A 15,069-nucleotide genomic window follows, 5' to 3' on the forward strand; every position below is an offset into this window, starting at 1 on the left:
ATAATCCTGGGAAATGGGGTTTTGTGCCAGGGCCAAAAGGCTTTTGATGTCAGACCTACTTCCTAAAACTCACATTAGCTTGAAACAAAAAACCGTTGCTACCAACTGCTGAACTTCTGCACATACAGTCAATCTTTGCTAAGTGCAGAGTTAGCAAAGTGTGCTTAAATGGAGGTAGTAATGGGCATCTTGTTTTGTGGTGAAGGATATCATGCATTTGTAGTGATATCTTTAGATGTTTAAGCAGGTGTCTGCAGAATTACATGACCATTTTATGTGCATTGATTGCTGCTCAAACACTGTTGTTGGAAGGGTAGAACTACAGGCACTTTACAAGTAAGAGATTATCATAAATGCGTGTTAAAAAGCCAAGGAAGAGTGGTTAGCATAAATCATGTTTGCTTATTGCAAGTTAGGATTAGAGCATCCTTTTACTGAATCCCGCGTAGATAAAACAGCTGAGCTGGATTCAGAAGCGAACACTTCTGCAACTCTAGAAATTATATCCCTTGTGTCTTCAGCAAGTCAGACTGTGGCTCCCCAGTTGTATCAGTCATGTGTGCGTTGTGTGATATCACTGGGCCATCATGTTGTTCAATATTTATAAGGGCCTGTAGGGACAGGACGAAAGAAATGGCTTTAACCTGCCAGAGGAGAGATTGAGATGAGCTCTTAGGCAGAAGCTCTTCCCTGTGAGGGTGCTGAGGCGCTGGCCCAGGGTGCCCAGAGAAGTTGTGGCTGCCCCAACCCTGGCAGTGTTCAAGGCCAGGTTGGACACAGGGGCTTGGAGCAAGCTGCTCCAGTGGAAGGGGTCCCTGCCCGTGGCAGGGGTTGGAGCTGGATGGATTTTAATGTCCCTTCCAACCCAAACCAGGCTGGGATTCTGTGAATATCATCATTACATTGCAGCCTCTGGGGTTGCGTGTCTTGCATGATACTCTTCAAGAGGTGGAGGGACTTTATTGCCATCTGTTCTTCAGATAAGAATGTGCTGAGTTACTTCTCTACATGCTTCAAGAATGGATAGTCTGTGTCATAGGATCATAGAAGCAACTAGGTTGAAAAGACCTTTCAGATCAAGTCCAACTATGACCCCAGGACTGCTGTCTTTAAGGAAGTCATCCATTTAAATCCATTTCTGTCAACACAGGAATTCTGACAAACATGTGCCAGAGGTGTATAGCAAAGGAGTTAAGATTATTATTTTTTCTTTATCTTTTTGATAGATTTAGCATGGAAATACTCTTTGGCAGCAGCAATTGATCGTACTGATAGATGCAGGAGGAGTTTGAAGTATGCCATCTTATCCCAGCCTTTCTAGAACATGCATGATCAGAAGGTTCAGCCACTGAAATACTGTACTTCAGAAGCTGCCCCATCCTTTGATACAGTAAATCCTGCAGGCTGACCCTTTGGCTGTGATTGATGAGTTTAAAACTGATCCAGCACTACACTGGTGGAGTGCAGTGCTCCTTTTGTCCCACATGCAGAAGTGCTTCCAATAGATTCATTGCCTCAACTAGCTGCCTTCTCTGGTGTTGTTTCAAATGTTTAAAGCAAAGTGGAGATTATCAGTTATTCTCCAATGAAGGCCCTGATCTTACTTCAGCTTTCACAGTAGAAGGACATTGCTGTATTAAATTTCTTTGCAAACCACACTTTGTATGTGTTTATTATTTTCCTACTAATAGTGAATAATAGGAATGCTGCTTTATCATTTGAACTCTATCTGAAAATTCCAGTATCAGTAATTACTGAAGTATTTGGCAAAGAGGAGAAATGAGCCTCAGTATTCCAAATTAAAGGAACTTTGCAAAAAATACAACTTTATTAGGCAACCAACACTTATGTGTAAGTGAATACTATGCTGCTGTAAGCTAAAACACAGAGTAACAGTCAATATGTTACTCTTTGAGATGTATGCTTTTGCAGAATTTCTTCCAAAGTGCTTGTTTCAGTATTTCACTGTATTGAACAAATACATTCAAACAATGATATATTTAGAATTAGAGTGTGTTATAATACTAGAGTTAATCATGAAGCACCATCAAGGAACAGATGGCAGGAGGGGACACAACTGGTTTGCAGTCTGCATAGATTTAAGCATGAAGCCATTAAGCTATCAGATTCCCATTTCTGATAGATTTTGGTCAATGAAAAATTAAAGACACCTAATCCCTGATTATATGAGGTCTCAATCTGTAACTCATGAAACTGGTAGGATTTCAGAATCACTGAAGTTCTCTAATCAGGAGTTTTAAACTAATGCATTATTGGGATAGATGCTCCTGTCTGGTTTTATTGCATTGAAATTAATGTATCTTGTCATAAGTAGGTTGCTCTTAAATGTAAAATTGCTTAAGGGTATCTTTTACTGCTCTGCTTCCTATTGACTTCCGGACAGATTTGCCCTATTTTGCCAGGCTATTTGCTGCTGAAGCAGTTCAGTATCTCCACCTAATAAAAGCAGTTCAGAGCATATATTTGCCTTAACAATATTTACAGTGTAACAAGCACAGTAGCCGTTGCAATCTCATATTGTTTAAAAAGTCTTTTTTAAAGATGTCTTTTACAAAGGTCTATTTTAGACCTGATTTCTTTTCAAAATAATTTCATTTGCATCTTATTCCCAATAGCACATACCAGTTTATTTCAGTGGTATTGCACCAAATGTATTCTAATGAGCAAAATGGTTTGGTATTAATAAACATGTAATTATTACAACATTTTCTTAGTCATAGAAATTAAATAATTCACTATATAATACAAGTAATTTATTAAAATCTGTTGTAAATTAGTTGCCAAAAAAATGTGAACAGATTTAAAGATGCACGCTCTTGAAAGTACAGATTCTGGTGGCTTATGTTTAGAACTTCATCTTTCTGTATGAAAAAAATAGGCAGATTTGATTAGTTATTTCAAATGCCTGGTGAGAAAATTAGTATGTCTGTTCCTGGCTTGGACCAGACTGACGAATTACAGTTATACAAACAACATATAATGGAAAACTTGTAGCTAACATTGTGCTGTGTTATTTCCTCTGGGAGAGGAATGAGTTAAGACATCAATATTTAAGAAGATGGACTGTATTGACTAACTGAAGATAATTTAAAATGGTGTTTTGTGGATTAAGGAGACTACTTAGCTTTCAAGTTGGAGGTTCGGAGGAAATGAGACCTGGTTATCAGTATTGGGAATGAAGGTGGGTTTACTTTTTACAGTAATAAATCTCCTGCTGAAGGACCTAATCACAGCTCTTTTGGTAACAGTGCACGGTGTGAGAAGTGATCTGTCAGATCTGGTCTGGCTGTTCAATGCACTGTGCAGGTCAAAACTGACAGTTCAGACATAATCTGAAAGCTAGAAATTGGTGACTGCAGATGAGGGAATACTAGTAAATGCAAACACTGAAGGATTCTTCTACCAACTGATCTCTATTTTAGATGTTTATGTTTCAACAGGTGGGTCATTTTAGTAGGGAGCCTATTAATATCCTGTGTTTATAAAGTATAATCACTGAATGACATAATGTGGTTAGAAAGATTTAAATGACCATAGCAGAGAGGTAAAGGAAAGGTATTTGCACAGGAGGATATTGAGAGCGGGATATCACTCCAGGAAGAGTCAGAAACAGTTATTTTTTTAAGTAAAGAGCACCCTAGTCATTGCTCACATGTATTGAGTGAGAGTGGCAATGACAACTTACCCCCCTTGTTTGAAGGTTAACAAACCAATACAACAATCTTTACCAAAAATTACAAAATCAAGGAAATAAAACTTCCCAAAGGCTATAGTTAGTTACGCTGTTATGAGGATGATCAAGGGCTGGAGCACCTGCCATATGAAGACAGGCTGAGAACATTGGGGCTGTTCAGCCTGGAGAAGAGAAGGCTGTGTGGAGACCTCAGAGCAGCTTCCAGTGTCTGAAGGGGACTACAAGGATGCTGGAGAGGGACTCGTCATCAGGGACTGTAGCAATAGGACAAGGGATGATGGGTTCAAACTGAAAGAGGGAAGTTTAGGTTACGTGTAAGGAAGAAGTTCTTTACTGTGAGGATGGTGAGGCACTGGCACAGGGTGCCCAAAGAAGTGGTAGATGCTCCGTCCCTGGCAGTATTTAAGGCCTCAGGTGACATGATCTGGTGTGAGGTGTCTCTGCCTGTGGCAGGGGGTTGGAACTGAATGTTCTTAAGGTCCTTTCCAACCCAGACCACTCTGTTTCTATGTTTAACTGCATTAGAAATGATTGGTAGAGATTAATAATGTTAGTACTGATATTTAAGTAACTGTAATTTTATTAGCTCTCAAAAGCAAGGGGTTAAACTTCCTGTTATCACAATCTGTTTTAAAGTTCTGTTGAGAAATGTCAAGGGAACTCTGAGGTCTGGTTTTCTGGTGGACCTGCTCTTGTAATCTTTTGGAGAAATGCAATTAATTCTGTGCGCCAGGTTGTCCTGGGGCTGACATTCTGATTTTGCTTGGTGATAGTCTGCACTAGCACAGGATCATATAACTGGCCTGTGAGGGGTTTTTTCAAGCGGTAAAGATACAGTTCCAGAGCACATCTGTGGCCCAAGTTTTCCCAGGAAAATTCAGTCTCAGTAAACTGCTGCCTGCAATTCATGCCAAAAAGAAAATACAAAGGTTGAATGCTTTCTGTTCTGAAGTACAGGAATGAATCATTTTGACTCAGAACAGTATAACTTTTATCAAAAAAGAAACCTGGAATTTTCATAAAGTGTAAGGAATTTGTCAGCAAGTGAGTTGGTCTTGATAGATGCAGGTATGCACAACGTAAGAAAAAATACATCTATGGAGAGAGGGGGATATGTGCAGTGAATTGGTGGAAATAAATGAATGTTACTTTATTTTCAGCAGCAGTTGATACATATCGACAGAATTTCTAACTATCTTTGTCAATGTGTGATTTGGTAGACGTTGATCAATATGCTGTTGGTTTTCTAAGAATTATGATGGAGAAGATGAATCGTAAGAATTATTTGCAGTGGTGCTGTTGCCAAGTGTCCACTAAAGTGTTCTGTAAGTGCTCAGATTCTGTTGTGTCTGTAGTGCTCACATGTGAGAGATGTGAATTACTTAACTTTTGTACTGTGAGGGGGAAATGCTGCTGTTCAGGAGCAATAGCCCAGTACAAGTGTAATGACATTGTGCTATTCATGATCTGACTTCAAGGATTTATATTTGTAACATCAAATAAAACACAAAGCTCATGTGCTCTGTCTTTGGTATGTGCAAGTCCCTGTAGTGAAATATTGTCCTGCAGAACTGTCAGGGTCTAACTGGAGAAAACCCCGGTGTCGGACCTGTTTCATTTGTGATCCCAAGAGTGAAATTAAGGTGCAAGTGAGGTCAAGGACTGTAATCAATCAGTTGGTTTGTTACAAAAAGACTATTATTATAAACAAGGAAACCATTATAAAAAAGAGATAGCGATAGGGCAGACTGGAAGAAAGATAGAAATGAAGCAAGGATTTGGGTTGCAGAGAGAGAGATAGTCACCACCATGGATCCAAGCAGTGTCATGGGGGTCCATAGTTGTCATCCTCGGTGGTGGGAGTCCTCCAGGGTCCATAGTAATTGTCAGAGGTGGGTGTCCCAATGGTGATTACCTTTTCCCCCTTTTATTATGAGTTGGGGGGAATACCTCTGTTCTTAATGTCGTGTACTGCACTGGTGGACCAGTTTCACTGGCCTTGCAGCCAGCTCTTGAACTGCATGTCTGTAGCAATTCCTCACACCAGTCCTTGAGATAATGAATGAAAGAGTCCTAACTCTTCCCACCCATCTCTCAGGCAATGGACAGTGGAGTCCCATTTCAGTTCCTCACACCCTTCTCTCAGGCAATGGACACTCGGGTCTTATCTTAACTCTTCCCATCCATCTCTCAGGCAGTGGACAGTGGAGTCCCATCTCAGCTTCTCTTACAGGTTTTTGAGACAGTGGATGATGGAGTCTGATTTCAGTTCAGTCTCTCACAAGAACATGAAGATGGCAGTGGTGGCAAGGAATTTGTGTCCTAAGAAATCATGGGCTCTTACTGCCTGTTTTTTAACTGCTCCACACCTATATCTTAGGCACTGTTCAGGAGTTTGTTTCTGTGTTAATTTCCCATTTGTACTATTGGGATATTAACAATTTGTATTAAAAATGTGTAAAGATTTATAGAATCTTTGACCTTTCAGACTGTTGGGTCCAACCATTCCCTCAGCACTGCCAAGGCCACCACTAACCCATGGCACTGAGGCCTCGTCTCCACGGGGTGTTAACACTTGCAGGGAAGGTGACACCAGCCTTGCCCTGGGCAGCCTGTTCCAATGCCTGAGCACCCTTTGGGGCAGGAATTGTTCCTTAGCTCCATCTAAACCTGCCCTGGTGCAGCTTGAGGCCGGTTCCTCTTGTTCCATCCCTTGTTCCTTGGGAGCAGAGCCCAGCCCCTCCTGGCTCCATCCTCCTCTCAGGCAGTTGTAGGGAGCGATCAGGTCCCTCCTGAGCCTTCTCTTCTCCACACTGAACCCCCCAGGTCCCTCAGCCCTTCCCCATCACACTGTGCTCCAGGCCCTGCACCAGCTCCATTGCCCTTCTCTGGCCCCGCTCCAGCACCTCAATGTCTCTCTTGTAGTGCGTGGCCCAGAACTGAACACAGGATTCGAGGTGCGGCCTCACCTCGAATGCATGGGCACAATCCCTGCCCTGGCCCTGCTGCTGCACTGGTGCTGGTACAGGCCAGGATGCTGGTGGCTTTTTGGCTGCCTGGGCACAAGTTGCTCATGTTCAGCTCCGTCAGTCAGCACCCCTAGGTCCTTTTCCATGGGCAGCTTTCCAGGCACTCTTCCCCAATCCTGGAGTGCTGCATGGGGTTGTTGTGGCCCAACACAGTGGTATGTTTACATACTCATTATGAAGACATAGTGCTATGCAAATGATAAAGTTTTTGTTCTTACAGGATCTAAATTTTCTAGTAAAGCTTTTGAAATGAGGAAGTGGAAAGCCTGAGCTTTTATGACGTTTGTGTTTTGAATTCTTGTGGTTGCACACTAATTTTTGAGTTGATACTGAAATAAGAGCTATTACAATATCCAGGAAACTCCAGTGCCCTCTGTTGTGAGTGCTCTAAAGGGAGAGCAGTGTGAAATACATGGCTGTGGAAATGTTGCTGAAGATGATGAAAAAGCCTGGCCATAATCTGATAGTCATTAAGATTAAAGATGAAGATTAAGGGCCCAAATCGGCCGTTTGGAGATACGAACTAGGGGACTTCAGCTGATCTCTGTATGCCAGCAGGGCAGCAGGATTTATCCTGGATTTTCTCTTCTGATTTTAACCAATTTGCATGAATTCAGTTTGGAAAGGAGCTCAGTTCTACACATCTCCAAAGCATAATTGTTGTTAGCCCATTTAGTCCTGTTTGCAGCTGCAGGTTGGCTGAATTAATAAATCCAAGGTGACGTCTTAGTCACATAGTTTGGGCTAATGTATTCCAAGATGTACTCTGTTTATGGTATTTTTAGGAAGGTGGGGATGAGCATTAGGAATGAAGCAATTACCAGTTTAAGAATCCGTGTCCTAATTTTCCTAGATTTATATTAATATATATGAGAAAAAAGATGCTAAGCTTACTGCTTTTCTTCTAAAAGTGACTGTGTTGGAGGTACATTTTATTTATGGTCTGATTTCCTTTCCCAGCATTATTTTTTCTCTGTTATTTCTGGCCATGCTTACAAACCAGGAAATTCCAATGGCAATAAACTGAAGAAAAGAACATAGATGTATCTCCCTAACATGCTACAACCAAAGAAAGCTGTAAAAGACAAATTGAAGTTTGTGTAGGTAACTTACATGTAAATGTTGTTTACACATGAAACTACCAATCAAAGTGATAAATTGCATCAGAATAAATCATGATACTACAAAGTTCAGTGGAGTAGAGGGAGTAGCTGAGCTTGGGATGCAGGTGGTTTACACTTACATGTTACAGTTGAGTATCTGTATAGAAGCATATGAATACGTGTATATCGATGATGTTGTAGGCTGCTTACATATAGTTTCTTTAGATATGGTCTGTACAGTGTACATGCTTTTTCTTGTGTCCTCTGCGCAGCCTTCAGCTTGTGTGCATCAATAGCATCTGGTGTTCAGGTGGCAGGTTCTGGGTGTTCTGCCAAGACAGCTCATGCTGACCTGTAACCTGCTCCGTTCAGTCTCCTTCTGAGGAACTCTGTGGGAAAAAATACACTGTGTTCTGGATGTGCTGTTCAATACGCAGTTCCTGCTCTCTGGGGGCGTATGGACCTGTGTGTAACCTGGCAAAACAGTGCACCCAGGTGACTGGGGAAAGGCTTTGATGAGCCTTTGCATGCTGCTTAGAACCCAGATGATTCACCTGTGGAACAGGTACAGGTGCAGACCTTCCCTGGAGCATGACTCTCTAGTAACTGAAACATCATCTGTACCATGCATAGAACCCCAGCCTGGTGTGTGTTGGAAGGGACCTTAAAGCTCATCCAGTTCCAGCCCAAGGACACCTTCCAGTAGAGCAGGTTGCTCCAAGCCCCTCTGTCCCACCTGGCCTTGAACACTGCCAGGGATGGGGCAGCCACAGCTTCTCTGGGCACCCTGTGCCAGCGCCTCAGCACCCTCACAGGGAAGAGCTTCTGCCTAAGAGCTCATCTCCGTTTTCCCTGTTCTGTCAGGTTAAAACCATTCCCCTTGTCCTGTCCTTACAGGCGCTTGTCCAAAGCCCCTCTCCAGGTTTTTTGTAGCCCCTCTTAAGGTACCTCTCTTTAAACAATACTTGTGCTAAAAAATTGAAGAATTAGGGTTTTTTGGCAATGTAAATTCTTTTGCCTTAGTATTTGGTTGTGTCCACTATAATATTCAGGTCATTTTTGTATTATAACAAGTTACTCCTCTTTTTGCATTTGATTCCTGACTATAATCCCTTTCCTGTACGTGTTGTTATTGAATTCTACTATACTGCTGTCACACCACTTTTGTGCTTTATCGAGGTTGTTCTCAACTGCCATGATGTTCTTTGTAGTCTTGTGTGTGTTGATTTGATTTTTTTATTCCTCCTTGGTTTTGCCAGTGGCAGTTCTCATAAGAGTGTTCTGTATTCCATTGTCTAAATCATTAATGACAGTGTTGACTGAAACCAGACCCAGCAGACACATACCCCTGCAGAAACCTCCAGTGTGACAGTGAGAAGTTAGTAGTTTGAGTGCAGTGTCCCAGCCAGCTGCACACTTACCTGACAGTAATGTCATTAAACAATGCCATAATATCATTAAATATCCAAAGTTGTGTTGGGCAACTGTATGAAGTGTCTTTGTAAAAGTTAAGACGCTTCACACTGACTGTAACTTTTGAGTTCTGTACAGGGTGTTGTGGGAGAGCTGTACTGATTCTGCATTGTTTTCCCTGAAAAATCATGAGTGGTTGTCACCCTGTCTTGTATGTGACTAATAACTTGGTATGTTATGAGGTATTGAAAAAAGGTGACTCATCTGCATTTCCTCAGATCCTTTCTGCTTTGTGAAGGAAAACCGGATTGATTTCCTCTTTGAAGCCAAGATAAACCAGGGGAAAATCTGGTAGTATGTGAGAATACGTGACAATAACTCCAATTAATAATACCTTTGTTGACAGATTTCAGTGAGGTGTAAATAACTGTGAGATAATTTAGTGTGTGCTGGCATGATGGATTTCATATTGCTCATTGTTCTGAAAGTTACATTCTGGCTTTGTGCCTCATGATGGTTAAATAGCATCATACAGCTTTCCAGTATATAGACATTTGATAATGTAGCCAGACTGAATTCTGTTATTGGTAATTGTCTGCATCAGTGAGAATGATTCCTGATGTCTGCAATGTGTGTGCTGGGATATTTACATTACAGCTGTGTTCTGCTTTCTGTATTCTGTCAGGGAGAAGTGCAGAGCCAGAGCCACAAAAACTTTCTTCTCGTATTCATTCTTCTGTAATTGTGATGGGTGCTCCCAATTACATATTGCGCTAATAGCCAAAAAGGGTGCTAAGCTGAGTTGCTCTATCACAGACACATGTTTCAAGTTATTAAGTTGTTTCTTTCTGCCTTGGCAGTCACTTCTACAGCTGCTCCTTTACTTGTGGAGGGGGAAAAAAAGAGACATGGTGACGAAGACAAGAAGCTGTTATGCTGGCACACTAACTGTATCATTTGTTTTATAGAGAGCGCATTAGAGATTAATGTTCAGTGTGCTTAATTTATTCTTTCTTTCTTTTTCCAGTAATCCAAAGTCTGCTAATCAGAGGATAAACAAAAAAGTAAACAATGATGCATCACTGAGGATTCAAAACCTGTCTATTTTGGTGAAACAAATAAAAACTTACTATCAGGTCAGTAGTTGTTTCTTTTATTGTGCTTTGCCTGGAATTGTTTTTGAGTATTCTTTTATAGTTAGGCCTAATAACAAAAATAAGATTAATATTTTGAGATACTTCATGGGTGGTTTATAAATCTGGTCATGTTTTTATCATGGTTAATTTGCAGCTATCATAGTAGTCTGGAAACACTTGGATGTGAGTGATGATGATCTGTTTATATAATAGATATTCTGCATATTTGAATACTCATATAGTACATTAAGCAGTATTGGTTGGTATTTTTGAGTTGAAGCAAGTTTTCTGCCTATTAGAGAAGTCATCGCATGTGCATTTAGTGTTATCATTGGAATCTTTGTAAGAGAAATGTGATGAAATCTATTGGGCTTAGAATTGATTTAATTTCAGGAGGAAATGTCAGTGAGGTGATAATGGTCGAATAGGAATTCATAGTAAATGTAGTGATGATCTAATCTAGAGCTGTAAAATAGGCATTGAACTTTTATGTGTTTTGTGTAATAGGTAAGAGCTGGTACCATCCCTTCTAGCCTGGAGAGAGTGGTGTACGCATGGGCACACTGAAGTTGAATCATAGAATGGTTGGAGTTGGAAGGGACCTTAAAGCATATCCAGTTCCAACTCCCTGCCACGGGCAGGGACACCTCCCACTAGAGCAGCTTGCTCCAAGCCCCTGTGTCCAACCTGGCCTTGAACACTGCCAGGGATGGGGCAGCCACAGCTCTTCTGGGCACCCTGTGCCAGCGCCTCAGCACCCTCACAGGGAAGAGCTTCTGCCTAAGAGCTCATCTCAGTCTCCCCTCTGTCAAGTTAAAACCATTGCCCTTGGCCTGTCCCTACAGGTGCTTATCAGTAGTCTGTCTCTAGATTTCTTGTAGTCCCTTTAGGTATTGGAAGACTGTTATAAGATAGGAATACACTGCAGATATCATCAGCATGCCTTGTAGTGTGTCTTTTAGTGCCCTTCCACACTTCTCTGCTCTTTTTTGCCAAAAGAGTCTACATCTGGGAGAAAATCTTGGATCTGCCTCTGGCAGTGCATCATGGCAGAGCCTTTACTGATGTGTGCTTTGCCTCATGTGTACACACTTAGTGTGTTTTCAGAAACTCCAGATCACATGGACAATTCCCAGCTGTGACTTCCTGTGGTGGTCAACCACTGTACATCTCTCTAGCTCACACTTTACACATATGCATACTTCACATTGTTCTTTACTTGGCAGCTACTATATGTGGATCTAAGTGCTGCTGCAAAGGCACATATGCTTCTCTATTTCCTGATGGTAGTAATTTTCAACCAGGCATTAGTGTTTCACAACTGGTCGAACACTGGCAGTATTGATCTCTCTTTGAATACAAAGCATTCCCTGTGCTGCTTTGGCTTTATAGTATCAGCAGTGCTATCAGGCAGAATTGCTTGCATTTAGGTAGCTTATCTTGGAATGACTCCAAACCTTCGTTAGAAATATTTTATTATAGCTTTTTTAAAATACAGAAGTATTCTTAATAAATGTTAAAATGAGGCACCAGGCCTTTAGTGGTTCAAGTTTGTCCTGTGTAAGTGTAAGCTATATGGAACTGCATACACTTTCTCCCTCTTTCCCTCCTCAGTTTCTGAGGCTTGTGAGATGCCAGCCTCCCCACACAGTACAAGTGAGGCTACTTGCAAGCACTGCAGGTCTGGTATTTGAGTTAGGATTGAAGACATTCAGTAGCCAAACTGCAACACTTGTTCAAATGTAAAATTGCTTTTTCCGTGTGTTGATGGTCACTCAGCGATGCCCACATGTGGACAGGGAGCTTTACACATTGGGGTAGTTCACTGGGTTTGGAGAGCAGTGATGAAGAATGGACTTTGTTGGCTTTGTTTCCTCTCAAGCGTAGTGCAGCCTAGCACATGGGGTGTTTCCCCACAACCCCTGCATGGGTTAGCAGGGCAGCGTAGCATGCTCAGTCTCAAGAAGGGGTCAAGTTAGTTCCTGTCACCTGCAAAATTACCCAAGGCAGAAAAGCTAGTGCCTGATGGATGCCTTGTAATCAGACTGAGAGGCCACTCCTAGCTTGGGGTACACCTTGGCAGAGCAGATGCATGAGCCCTCACACCTGAGGGCTTCGGAAAGCTGTAGAGGTGTCATGCTGGGTGTATGTTCTCAGATGCTTGAGATCTGAGAGTAGTTAAACATGGAAATAATCACTGTCTTGAGGTACAAGATTAAACAATGTCTGGAATATTGCAGTAGGAATAACATAGTACTTGTAAGGGGACTTTTAATTTTTACCATTATGTTATCCTAACTGTTAAATCTACAGAGAGACCTCTTTGTGGCCTTTCAGTACTTAAAAGGGGCCTATGAGAAAGATGGGGAGAGACCTCTTAGCTGGGCCTGTTGCAATAGGATTAGGGGTGGTGGTTTTAAACTAAAAGAGAGAAGATTCAGGCTGGATGTGAGAAAGAAGTTCTTTACAACAAGGGTGGTAAAACACTGGCATAGGTTGTCCAGAGCAGTGGTGGCTGCACCATCTCTGGAGTCATTCCAGGCCAGGCTGGATGTGGTTCTGGGCAACCTGATCTAGTTGAAGACATCCCTGTTCATTGCAGGGAGTTGGACTAGATGAGCTTTGGATGTCCTTCCCAACCCAAACTATTCTATGAACTTTTTGTTGTGAGCTTGTCCATGCTAGTTTATTCTGTGTGTTTTTATAACATCTGTGGAAAACATTTGTTTAGCAAATTATTCCATTAGTGTTTTAAATATATTTATCAAAAAACCTTATGGAGTATATATAGCACTTATAGAGTATAATATTCAAAATTAGAATGTTACGTGAGATAATACAAGGTTTTCGGTTCCTGTGTCACCCTTGTTCTTCTTTGTAGTTAGAATTGCAAGTCCTTTTACCACGGAAGCTGCTTTATTTGCTTACAGCATCTTACTAGTTCCCAAACGAGTCTTTTGAGCCTTTAAGTGTGTGGAACTGTTCTCAGCAGCTGATTCAGGAGAACTGATCCCCTTATAAGTTTTGGTGGGCTTGGAAGGTTTAATAGTGAGCCCCATGAGTGCTCTGTCAGCCTCATTTGGCAAATGATGTGCAAATCTGTAATAGAATAAATGCTAATGAACACTAAAAGTTTGTACAAGCAGGATTCTGTAAATAGGTTTAGTTTATTTTTACAGGTTAAACAACAGTGAAATGTGTGAATTTTGGGACACACAAGTTCCAATTGCAGGTTTTTAATAGAATAAACACAAATTGAGAACAGTTGCACCAAGCTTACTGATGAAGTTAACACCATGTGACAGAAAAGGTGGTAGACATCTTTGAAGCAGGGTAAAGGTGTTGTAAGAAGAGGTGAAAATGGCATTAGTCCTTAGAAGATACATTTTTTGGTTACCCCTGCTTGTACTGTGCTTCACAATAAGAAAAGCTTTATAATAATAATAATATATAATAATGGAATTATTTGGGCTATTACAATAAAACAAAAAAGCCACCAAGCCCCCACTTCTTAACATATGTCATTTTCTTTTGTAGTATCTATAAATACTCATTGAATTCTTTACATTTTACCTGTTCTTTATTGACTTTAAACTACCTGTGGGGCACTTCATATCTATTTTTTTTGTTTGAAAATTGGTGTTATCAAAATCTCAGGATGCAAAAGCAATGTTTGAAATTCATGATGTTTGAGTAGGTGAAAGCTATTTTCTCCCTTCTTGTAATGTCTTAGGTGTGTGCAGTCACAGTATGTGTTTTTCAGTCTAGTATTTATTCAGGTGTGATTTTTTTATGTACCCCCTTTTTCAAGAAGAGGGAAATGGATGACCCAGGGAACTATAGACCAGTCAGTCTCACCTCTGTGCCTGGCAAAATCTTGGAGCACATTCTCCTGAAGGCATGCTAAGGCACGTGAAAAACAAGGAGGTGGTTGGTGACAGCCAGCATGGCTTCACTAAGGGGAAATCCTGCCTGACCAATTTGGTGGCCTTCTATGATGGGGCTACGAAACTGATGGACAGGGCAGAGCAGCAGACACCATCTACCTGGACTTGTGCAAAGCGTTTGACACTGTCCCACATGACATCCTTGTCTCTAAATTGGAGAGACATCAATTTGATGGGTGGACCACTCGGTGGATAAAGAACTGGCTGGATGGCAGCACACAAAGAGTTGTGGACAAGGATGCTGGGGAGGGACTCTTCATCAGGGTCTGTAGTGACAGGACAAGGGGTAATGGGTTCAAACTGAAACAGAGGAAGTTTAGATTGGATCTAAGGAAGAAATTCTTTACTGAGAGGGTGGTGAGGCACTGGAATGGGTTACCCAGGGAGGTTGTGAATGCTCCATCCTTGGTGGTGTTCAAGGCCAGGTTGGACAGAGCCTTGGGTGCCATGGTTTAGTGTGGGGTGTCCCTGCCCATGGGAGGGGGGTTGGAACTGGATGATCTTAAGGTTCTTTCCAACCCTAACTATTCTATGATTCTGTGTGTTACACTAACTGATATGCAGGTATAGGTGATATTATAGGTGATGATTTCTACAGGTGCTTTTCAAGAATATTATCGTTTTTCAAATTTGGCATAAAATGAGGTGACTTTTGGGTTAGATTTTTTGTTTACAATATGACACCTAATTTGTGCCTTTTGGATGTAAAAAAAGGGGTGGTTTTGG

General features: G+C 41.4%; 1 protein-coding gene across 4 annotated transcripts in view; it reads left to right on the forward strand.

Annotated features, from left to right (window-relative positions):
- The window catches only part of CCDC88A (coiled-coil domain containing 88A), a gene marked incomplete at its 3' end in the record, with an annotated part of 78,978 nt that overhangs the window by 12,302 nt on the left and 51,607 nt on the right, over nt 1-15,069 (forward strand). For all 4 annotated transcript variants that reach the window (XM_080616321.1, XM_080616323.1, XM_080616322.1 and 1 more), the window contains exon 3: nt 10,288-10,396. In XM_080616321.1, coding sequence (XP_080472447.1) covers nt 10,288-10,396 — 109 coding nt within the window. The remainder of the gene's footprint in view (nt 1-10,287; nt 10,397-15,069) is intronic.

This window comes from Psittacula echo (assembly GCF_963264785.1).
Source record: "Psittacula echo genome assembly, chromosome: 4".
In the NCBI taxonomy this organism is placed as follows: domain Eukaryota; kingdom Metazoa; phylum Chordata; class Aves; order Psittaciformes; family Psittacidae; genus Psittacula; species Psittacula echo.